The 10,449-nt window shown below is 39.9% G+C and overlaps 2 protein-coding genes across 2 annotated transcripts; one reads left to right on the top strand and one right to left on the bottom strand.

Moving 5' to 3' along the window:
• Positions 1-674: 674 nt before the first annotated feature.
• plekhj1 (pleckstrin homology domain containing, family J member 1) lies at positions 675-4,586 on the bottom strand. Its single transcript, XM_071492038.1, has 6 exons — positions 4,099-4,586; positions 3,865-3,932; positions 3,714-3,780; positions 3,390-3,480; positions 2,359-2,422; positions 675-1,935 (listed from the first exon to the last, which is right to left on the bottom strand). The coding sequence occupies exons 1-6, from the start codon at positions 4,190-4,192 to the stop codon at positions 1,843-1,845; spliced, it is 477 nt and encodes a 158-aa protein (XP_071348139.1). The 5' UTR covers positions 4,193-4,586; the 3' UTR covers positions 675-1,842.
• Positions 4,587-7,196: 2,610 nt separating this feature from the next.
• On the top strand, positions 7,197-10,381 carry sf3a2 (splicing factor 3a, subunit 2). The gene is made up of 8 exons (XM_071492037.1): positions 7,197-7,337; positions 7,953-8,247; positions 8,354-8,400; positions 8,706-8,815; positions 8,914-8,963; positions 9,412-9,552; positions 9,636-9,704; positions 9,817-10,381. The coding sequence occupies exons 2-8, from the start codon at positions 8,050-8,052 to the stop codon at positions 10,078-10,080; spliced, it is 879 nt and encodes a 292-aa protein (XP_071348138.1). The 5' UTR covers positions 7,197-7,337; positions 7,953-8,049; the 3' UTR covers positions 10,081-10,381.
• Positions 10,382-10,449: the final 68 nt, after the last annotated feature.

Below are 10,449 nucleotides of genomic sequence, written 5' to 3'. Positions count from 1 at the left end.
CAGTTTGAGGGTTAAGTGTTGGTTTTAGTGTCAGGGTGAGAATTAGGTTTGGGTAAGTGTAAGGGTTCTGTTGTGATGGTTAAGCTTAGGATAAGGGGCAAGGCATTATGTCAACAAGTGTCCTCACAAAGACACAAGTATGTGTCTGTGTGTGTGTGTGTTTACCTGTGGGGTCTGTGACAACTTCATGTGGACCAAATTGACATTTTAGGGTTAAGAATTAGGCATTTAATTGCGATGGTTAAGGTTAGGATGATAGGCTTAGAGAAGGCATTATGTCAATGACGGGTTCCCATGACTATAGTAAAATAAAGATGTGTGTGTGTGTGTGTGTGTGTCTGTTAACATGCCAATTAATATGAAGTGGCACACTCCTGATTATCTACGGTCCTGTCACTCAGGGAAACATCTCTAAAGGTAGCAGCTGTTTGTATCAATCTTTTGTTTTATCCACTGATTAATTCTGTACATTTCTTTCTAATGCCAATACTTTACCCTTAGAATTACACAGTGTAGAGCAACATGGACCTTTGGAGGACAATTTGAAACCATCACTCATAGCAATTACACAGCATTATCAAACTGGCCATGACTGAATACACACAATTAAAAGTAACATTTTTGTGTGAATGTTTTCATTTTGGTGAACAGATGACAGACTGCAGGATTTACAATGTCTTTCAAATGGTTTTATTAGTAAAAAAAACAAACAGAGATACCAGTGAAACAAATACAATATAACATGAAGTAAAAACAGACTAAACACATTCAATGTGCAAAGAGTTTTAAAACTGGAGACACATTCAATGACACATCCTGTTTGTGGGTAAACTCCTGACTGCTGAAATAAATATTTCACCAATCTGCAGGATACAGTGATGTCTCATCGTGAAATGTGGTTGAGTGCAACATTTGAACTCACTGTTACACTACATTGACAAAGATATTGTGACAATTTAAAAATCATGTCAGGGGTCTTGTTTCCCAACATGGTCCAACAGCTTAAAAGGAATCAAATTCAAAGTGCCACAGAAAAAGTACAGTGGGTTCAAGTAAATTATTGAAATTCTAATAAAAAAAAAAACCCCTCAACACCCAGTAAAGTAATATGTGCAAAAGTATAGTTTTGAAAACTAAATATTCTAAATGGGCTGGCAGATAAATACATAGTGAGATCTCTAAAAATCTTATTTTCATAAGCAAAAATGGAGAAAAATGTGTGGCTCAACTGAGCAGGTCAAAGGGCTCATGCAGTTCAAAAAAGGACAGTAAATACTGCCAAAGGTTTCTAATGATCCTGTGTTTCTTGAACAGTGTGCACTTACTTGATTAACATTAATTTTAACAAATATTCATATGTCCAGGATTGATTCCTGGTAAATACAGTCATGCTAATATTACTAATAGCCCTGAAAGAAAGTCACAGCCCCAGCTCTACAGCACATTTACAATCAGGTGCTCAAAATAACTGACTGATGTCTAAATCTACAGCATGTCCAGTGGAAAAACACAGAATAAAAGATATTTTACATAGGCAAATAATGAACTAAGGCAGAGGTCTGAAAATGAAATGGCATGTAAAATCCCCCATACTACAGATAAGACAGTGTTGACTTTTAAAAAAAGCCCCGTATTACCTTTAATGACTGAAAGTGACAAAACAGAAATGATCAGCGTTATCACATTGCATGGCCTCAGATACCCTGCAGTAACATATGCACAAGTCTGGGGCAAAACTAAATACATTCAAAGCGGAGGAAATCTAAAAGTCTAAAGTGTGAATGGTAATTCCATGGCTTTCAAACCAGTGAGGAGTGAATGTTGGAATGGCAGGACACTGGTCTACAGCGAGGAGGTATCCCTAGGCATAAGTTGCAGCCCATTGCTGACCTGGAAACGAGTTTCATCCGATATACCATACTGCTCCAAGGGGTCCTGCGGAGAGAGCAGACGATGCCTGTTATTGAAATAGAATCAAACTTTTGATAATACAGTTCATTGAAATCGCACACAGGCACAGAGACAAACAAACAAAAACAACATACAGTAGTTTACCGTTTAACCAGACGACCCAGTGAGTGTGACAATTGAAAATCTATGTATGTGTATTTCCATTATATTGCTGTTGTGTCCCAATTTCCAACAGCAAAACCTTACCCAACAAAAATCTAACTACTTAATCTTCCTCTATTGCCTGCCAATATAGCTTCTGCTGCAAGTCATGATACTATGCAATTATGGCACAAACGCTGCCAGTATATTTTACACTGCAAGTATTCCTATGGTATAACAGTGCTGGATAGAAGCACCATCTGAGTGGCATTTAGTGCATTGGCATGCTGCCGTGAAGGGTCTCACCTTGCCAGTGAGCCTGTGGATTTCAGTTCGATAGAATATCAGGTTCTTCCTCATGAACTCATAACTGCAAGAGATGAGATGACAAGTTAATTTGACATCTGATGAGGGGGAAGTGTCCAATTAAATATAGTAAAGATTAAAGCTTTATTAGTCTACTACCGACTAAATACAGTGCAAATGCAAAAGTGAGGTTAGCCCAGCTCATAGGTAGCATCATCACAAGATGCCCTTGCATTATATCCTATTGGGCAGCATTATTGTTTCCCCTGTAAGCTTTAACATAGGACAAGCCCAAGTAGTGATGGGACAGATGAAAACTGCTCAACACAAGTCACATTGTGAACATTATTTTACTGGAGTCTACCCCCAGCGCTCAAATAGCATCTTGTTGCAGATTCAGACCTGCCAAAGCCACAAACAATGCAAAAATAAGTGTTGGTCGCTGCTCATATGTAACCATATATAGTTTTAGACAACATAGTTGTTCAGACACAGCTTCCTTTTGTCTTTGTGCAAACTAAATGACCATATGCAATGTGCATGGGTCCCTTTATTTTCAAAGAAACAAATTATGGTTTACTGTGTATTGTTGGAAAGAAATTACATTTATGTTTTTCCTTCTGAATCAAAAATGTACCACACCATGTTATGTATCAAACGAGAGCTGCAACCACAGCATCAGCCAATGTCTCATCTCTCTGCACCGCAGGACTGAGGGATTTAGGAAATCTTTTGTTCCCTCTTTGTTCCAGTTAGACTATTCAACAACTCAAACAAAGGCAGTGGATAGTGGCACAGACTCAATCTTAATCTTAATTTAACTAAATACATGAATAAGACACTGGTCTTACTGTGAATTTCCCTAAAGTGATAAATAAAGTATGTATCATCTTATTAACTTATCTTATCTTAACTAACAATTATTTCATAATCAATTAATCTGCAAATTAGTTTTCATTGTCACATGTGACCAAACATATGCAGATCTTTATGTCTTTGGTTTTAAGATGGAGAAAAAGAATCAGTACAACCTGGCCTTGATAATAGAGTCTATCCACTCCCCACACTGTTCTTCGGAGTCACACTCAAACAAATACTTCCTCTCTGCTTCATCCAGGAATGCTACGTACAGATAAAACAAGAGTTAAATGGAAATCAGTAATGAAAATGCATAAAGAGAAACTGAAATATAAAGCCATTATTACTGGATTGTTATACATTTCTGTGTTGCAGCTCAGTGACATATTAACAATGCGGTTTGAATTACTGTCAAACATGTAAACTCAGTAGTCTTGACACCAGACAGTGGGTGAGAAAGTGTAGATTAGCTGATATGAAATGAGGATGTAACTCACCAATGGAGAAGCTCAGGCTGTTCTCCTTCTCCACCCGGCACTGCTCCAGCAGCAGTGCTCCAATTGGCTGACAAATAAATAATGATTTGACTTTGATGCAGTATTTTCACTTTCAAAATCGGTGAGGTGTATAAATAATGATTCATTTTACCTCCTCCTCATCGGTCCGAAAATAAAAGAGGAAGTTAACGACAAGTTTCACTAGCCTCTTCTTTACAACTGTTTGGAAACAAAAGGGAAATGATATGAAGCTTTGCAAAACAGCCAGCAGATGAATTACATATACACTGTCTGATCCTACTGCTGCCCACATTCACATTACATGAAGCCTCCCACATTACGGGAAAGGGAAGTATGGAGAGACAAGGTAAATACACCGAGTTACCGTCTCCTTTCTTGGGTCCCCGCATCCCCAGTTCAGCTGCCATCTCTGACGGCTGGCGGCTCAGAGAAACCAGCTCTTTCTCGTTAAAACGCATTACGGTCACTGACGCAGATACACACCGGCTGAAGACAGACAGCTACAGAACCACTGTGGCTACAGTCCACCTATTTCCCAGACCAGGAACATTACAGCGGAGCTGCTTAGTTACAATACGGAGCAGAAATTCAATTGTCTAAACAAACTAAATTCAGAAACTTCATCATCTGATGTCCTCGAAATGTGACGAAGTAAGTTTGGTCATTTCGGCGGTCAGGCAAATACTGGAGTGTCGGACCCGTCCTTCATGTTACACACACCGGACACACACTCCTCTCAGTTTGCCGAGACACTCCCATGGATGTATAATAAGACCTGGATACCTGATCTAAAAATGGCACCCATTCAGTTCAATACGAGTTGCTCGCCTGGCGCATACGCCGAAAAAGTTTCTGGCTTCCGGGTTACTTCCGCGTTATGCAGCCCATAGAGACTGCGCAGTAGTGTCACTCCCATCGTGCATCTGGGCAATGAGAACGAGCGTAAAACGTTCTCGACCTGGCGCTGCGCGTTCACGAGTGCTCTGCAAGCGGACTTGATGATGTTTAACAGACTGATACAGGACCGGCCCGGGGCTTTAAACACGGATTTAAACAAACAGCAACAACATTCAGTCTGAAGCTTTAGAGCCTAAAGTCACATTGGAATCAACATTTTAAAAAATCATAACCAGGCAAAAATATTACGTTTAAATGGTCTTTTAGGCAATTTTAAGATATGAATGCGGAATGTGAGCTATAACTACAACTCATCAGATAAAGTTATTATATTTACTTTCTGTCATTGAGAAGCATATTTATACGGCATGCCTTCTTTAAAAAAAAAAAAAACAACAACCAAAACTGTGCAGGGCTGTAGTTATGCTTTATGTCCCGTCATTGCTCTTTCTATTTTTCACTGTTCTGTCTCACAGATATTTGATTTGAAAATGAAAAATATATTAAAATTATTTTTTAAATAAAGATTTAATTTAAATTATGAATGCTACTGAACATATAGCAAACTGTACACTGAACACACACTGAGGGGAGTTAGAGAGACGGTGATGAGGACGTCCAGGACGGTTCTTCCCCTCAGGGGCAGAGAGGGGGAGCGGGCTGCAGCAGCTCAGGTCACCGCTGCTGACCCGGAGGACGCTGCATCCAGGCCGGACTCAGTTATCAGTTTAACCCGCTGACACAGTGAAGGTCATTAATCTATAGCCTAAAATAATAAGGCGGTTGTTGTGAGCGGATGGCAGGCTGGTGACCTGCAGTCAGGATGAGACACTGCTGCTCACACATCACAGAAACTATCACACAGAAGCTCAATGACTTAAATTAAAATACCTGAACAAAAATGTTAGAGAGGAAGTTATGAAAAATCATATCGGCGTCTTAAGTGAATCCAGTTATACGGCGAATATATCGACTAAAACACAATTACATTCCTGAAAAAAAGTGTAAGAAATGACGAATAAGTGCGACAAAAAAAAAAAACAAACCGCTAAATCAATGTATCTTGATGTTAGTTCAAAATTCAATGTTCCATCCATAGCGTGATGCAAACTTAAATTAATCTTATGTTTTACACTCTGTCATGACACCAAAATTGTAAAAAGTAAGACACTTGCCTTTGCTTTTTATTTCTAAAAATTAAATTAAAAGTCTGTTATTGGGCTTCTCCAACAGGGGATAAAATTTACAATATACCAAATCAACATGGATCATTTAAAAACTCATGAATGGAAACATGCTTTGTCAGCTGAGGCCTCACTCAAGATCAAATTTATATTTTCCCTCCCTGCCCAGCAAGACAAATACAAGTTCTTTATAAAAAAACAAAAAACAAAAAACATGCATTTAATTTAATTATTATTATTATTATTATTTTTTTTTTTTTAACAAATTGAAACTATTTTAAAAACAGTGGCAGAGACGTCAACGCGAAGTTAGCATAACTTCCGGTAACAAGATGGGTTGAGGTGCTTTTTACATCGCGGAACGTTCGCTGAGCGTTCCCAGGGGAACTTTCGCGGAACGTTCGCTGAACGATCGCCGCGGAACGTTCCCCAAACGTTCCCGGGGGAACCTTCGCCGAACGTTCGCTGAACGATCGCCGCGGAACGTTAACCAAACGTTCCCGGGGGAACCTTCGCCGAACGTTCCTCAAACGTTCCCAGGGGAACGTTCGCTGAACGTTCGCCGCGGAACGTTCGCTGAACGTTCGCCGCGGAACGTTTCCCAAACGTTCCCGGGGGAACCTTCGCCGAACGTTCGCTGAACGATCGCCGCGGAACGTTCCCCAAACGTTCCCGGAGGAACCTTCGCCGAACGTTCCTCAAACGTTCCCAGGGGAACCTTCGCTGAACGTTCGCCGCGGAACGTTCGCTGAACGTTTCCGGGGGAACGTTACCGGGTGGGAACCTTCAGAGTATCCCAACCATGGATGTATTATGATCATAGACTGTATATAAAAGATTATGATCCCAACCAATACATCCTTGGACAGCCCTCACTGGCGGTCGGTGAGGGCCAAAACAACGTGTTTAGACATTACATACTTTTTTACATTTTCTATATACATATACCTACCTTTGTATAATTTAAGGAATAAATAAAAGCATCAACAAACGAAGCCAGGGATTCAGACAAAAATTATACATCACAATAATAAAACAATGGAGAAGAATATTGCGGGAAACATTAAATTAAGTGCCTAAATGTAGAATTTGAACATTTTACAAGTCCCTGATGCCTTTGGCTAATCGGATTTAGGCCTCATTAAAGACAGATTTTAGTTATCAAAATATAGATGTTAAATTTGGGGTAAATTCCAAATTGTCTTCCCTTTAAGACCAGATACAGTATGAGATTGTTTCAGTAGGACACATATAAAGGCATATAAAACAGATGCCAGCCATGATGTAGGTATCAGCCTGTTTTAGTGGCAAGTTTTTTGAAGAGCTTTTGTTTTATGCATCCTTGGAAACCAAGAAATACATCCTAATTTAGTCAAGGAGGCAGCCCGGCTCTCGCTCCAGCCCAGGAGATGGCAGTAATACACCCAAAGCTGCCAACCCCGAAAACCGAAGAAGAAGATGTAGCCACTCGGGCATGCGCATTAGAAGTCTATGTTGGCGTGATCCTAACGTTGAGGAGTTGGTGAGTGTTTTGGACAAAACAATAGTTTATAAAATCTGCTCGTTGTACTTATCATTTTTGCCGTGTATCTAACATATTTATTATCAAATAATCGGAGCTAGCTACATTTTACTCGTAGTTTAATCATTCGGATTTGATAAAAGCCATTCATTCCCAGATGATAACACCGTTAGCTTAGCGTTAGCATTGTCATAATGCGCCAGCTAATATACTGCAGCTAACTGGATTTTGAAGAGATTCATTTTATAGAATGCTTTAGTCTTGTAGCATAATGAAGTTAATCTACTTCGTGTGGTAAATTATCTCATGTAATACAGAAAATGTGTTTAAACAAGTTTCCTGTTATCTTTTTGCTTCACTTCCCAGTAGTTAGACCGATACCATGCAAGCTGACCTAGCGTAAACAATATGCACTATTGTTTCCTTTTATCTGCTCCTCAAACTGTATAAATGCTCATAAAACACGTACTTACTTACGTACTGAATTCAAATTCACAATTAACTAAATTATATTAACTTAACAGCCAATATGGAGTCAGTTATTGGTGAAACTCCAGTCCAGGTATACATGAAAGTACACCCTTGGCAGCAATGTGTGTTTTGTGTTTTTCTCAGTTAATAAGGAAGAATCTATTTGGGAGTACCGGTCCAGTTTTGACTGGACTCTCAGGTGTGGGTGCGTCTGCGTGTTTGAGTCCATCGCCTTGCAAAGATGGATTTCCAACATAGAGCTGGAGGGAAGACGGGGAGCGGTGGAGTGGCGTCTGCCTCTGAGAGTAACCGTGACAGACGGGAGCGGTTACGTCAGCTGGCCCTGGAGACTATTGACATCAACAAAGATCCCTATTTTATGAAGAATCATTTAGGATCATACGAGTGCAAGCTTTGTCTGACACTTCATAACAATGAGGTGAGGAGGCACACAATGAAATGTTCCTAGATTATCTTAAATTGGTGTCATTTCTTGTTACTCAGGTGTCTTAAAAAATCACAAACTCCTCTCCTCTGAATTGCAGGGCAGCTACTTAGCTCACACACAAGGAAAGAAACATCAGACCAACTTGTAAGTCCATATTTTGCTTTTACCTTATTGTATCACACATGGAAATGTAGAGACTGTTGCTTTGTCTCTTAGGTTTTAGTTCAGTTTAACTGGTGCTTTTGTGTGTTCAACAGATAGCTGTGTGCTGCGGTCAGAGTTGTTGCTGTGTCAAAACTAAATGTGCCTTTACACATAACTATAGCAGTTCAGTTTTTTTGGATGTTTATGTGGTATTTATTGTGACACCTTACTCACCTATAACTGAGAAACTTATCAAACATTATGTGTTGACAAAAATATAAAAATGTATACTTTGTTTGTTTCAGAGCACGGAGAGCAGCCAAAGAGGCCAAAGAAGCTCCTGCTCAGCCAGCTCCAGCGAAAGTTAAAGTTGAGGTCAAGAAGTTTGTCAAAATTGGTCGACCAGGATACAAAGGTAAGCATCATGGCTATTTATCATTGCAGTCATTATTTAGTTTCACTGCAGCTATATTGTATTTTAACACATGGTCCATTTCTGTCTCTTCTTTACAGTAACCAAACAGAGAGACCCAGAGACCGGACAGCAGTCTTTACTTTTCCAGGTTAGTGTGTTTGGTGGTGCAAAAACAAACTGAGTTTTGTGTATTTTCAGGGTGTCTTATTGCTGTGTGATTCAGTGCTGCATGCAAAAGCCAGTACTCACTTTTTGTTTATAGGCATGTCTCCTTTGTGGAGGAACCTGCAAGCTTGTGATTCACAGCAGCAAATATGTTGTTGGACTGTTGATCCTACACAGTCTGTGTCAAACTAAAGTTAAGTACCACACTTATATGTGGTCAAACACATGCAATTTCACTTGTGTGAAGGTGAAAAAATTGGAATATGCTGCTTGCCCGTGAACAAGGCATCTGTATGTATTGTTTTACAACATCACTCTATGCTTCAAACTGTAATATTGTTTACTGCAACAGTTATGACAATTTTTTTTCTAAACATGATAAGATATGACTCTGAGAAGACAAGTTTGTCTTTTTTTTTTTTCCCCATCAGATTGACTACCCAGAGATTGCTGAAGGAATCGGACCAAGGCATCGTTTCATGTCTGCTTACGAACAGCGCATTGAGCCCCCTGATCGTCGCTGGCAGTACTTGCTGCTTGCTGCTGAGCCATATGAGACTATTGCTTTCAAGGTGAGTGGAAGCTGCGCCTCTGTTTCTCTGCTTTTTATGATTTTTTTTTCCCTGCTGTGACATTAACATTTTTTCTCTATTAGGTCCCCAGTAGAGAAATTGATAAAGCAGAAAACCGCTTCTGGACCCACTGGAACAGAGAAACTAAACAGGTACTGATGAGCTGATGAACATTTATTATCACAAAACCAACCTAAGTATTTTATTTTGACAACAGGATGTAGGTGATTTAACTCATCTTTCATGTTATTTTTTTCTTCCCAGTTCTTCCTGCAGTTTCACTTCAAAATGGAGAAAGCTATTCCCCAGTCCACCGGTCCACCGCCTCCTGCGGGTGTGAAGCGCCCCCCTCCTCTCATGACTGGAGTTGGACCTCGCCCACTAAATGATAGTATGCCTCCTCCCCCGCCAGGAGGGATGCCCGTCCCCCCTCTCCCACCTGGTGCCCCAGGTGCCCCCCAGATGCCAATGCCCCCCATGCCAATGAGACCACCACCTCCTGACGGTCTTACAATGTCTAATAATTGATCATCTACCAGTGGATTATCATTGCTTTCTATCATGGGCTGCAGTCACACTGCCCTGCCTGTCTACAGTGTCTGTCTCACTTTTGATACGACAGGTATATTGAGTTTTATTATTTCTTCTGATGATGTTTAAAATCCACATTTAGTAGATTTTTATACATTTGTTTGGTTTATGTAAATGTGCAGGACAGTCTGTTATTCCAACAGTGTAATAGTGACCTCACTGTTTTGTATAAATGCTTAGACTCTGATATCTTTTAAGAGCCTGTTTTTGTAATTAAATGCTGTGGACAGAAAAAAAAAACATTTGCATCTGGAAGTCTGTGTTTTTACAAAGACATCACACACAGAAAGATTCATGGATCTATCA

The sequence above is a fragment of the Trachinotus anak genome, unplaced genomic scaffold (assembly GCF_046630095.1).
Source record: "Trachinotus anak isolate AG129_WGS33_773 ecotype Australia unplaced genomic scaffold, CSIRO_AGI_Tana_v1 ptg000012l, whole genome shotgun sequence".
Taxonomy (NCBI): domain Eukaryota; kingdom Metazoa; phylum Chordata; class Actinopteri; order Carangiformes; family Carangidae; genus Trachinotus; species Trachinotus anak.
The sequence above is the reverse complement of the archived record's forward strand: the minus strand, read 5'-3'. Positions and strand labels throughout refer to the sequence as shown.

Excerpts from the sequence above, each read along its gene's own strand:
- plekhj1 (XM_071492038.1), bottom strand. The coding sequence starts at position 4,192 with ATGCGTTTTAACGAGAAAGAGCTGGTTTCTCTGAGCCGCCAGCCGTCA. Across the intron at positions 3,933-4,098 it reads GGGACCCAAGAAAGGAGACG|TTGTAAAGAAGAGGCTAGTG; the intron begins GTAACTCGGTGT and ends GTTTCCAAACAG. Across the intron at positions 3,481-3,713 it reads CAGCCTGAGCTTCTCCATTG|CATTCCTGGATGAAGCAGAG; the intron begins GTGAGTTACATC and ends ATCTGTACGTAG.
- sf3a2 (XM_071492037.1), top strand. The coding sequence starts at position 8,050 with ATGGATTTCCAACATAGAGCTGGAGGGAAGACGGGGAGCGGTGGAGTG. Across the intron at positions 8,401-8,705 it reads AAGAAACATCAGACCAACTT|AGCACGGAGAGCAGCCAAAG; the intron begins GTAAGTCCATAT and ends TGTTTGTTTCAG. Across the intron at positions 8,964-9,411 it reads AGCAGTCTTTACTTTTCCAG|ATTGACTACCCAGAGATTGC; the intron begins GTTAGTGTGTTT and ends TTTCCCCATCAG.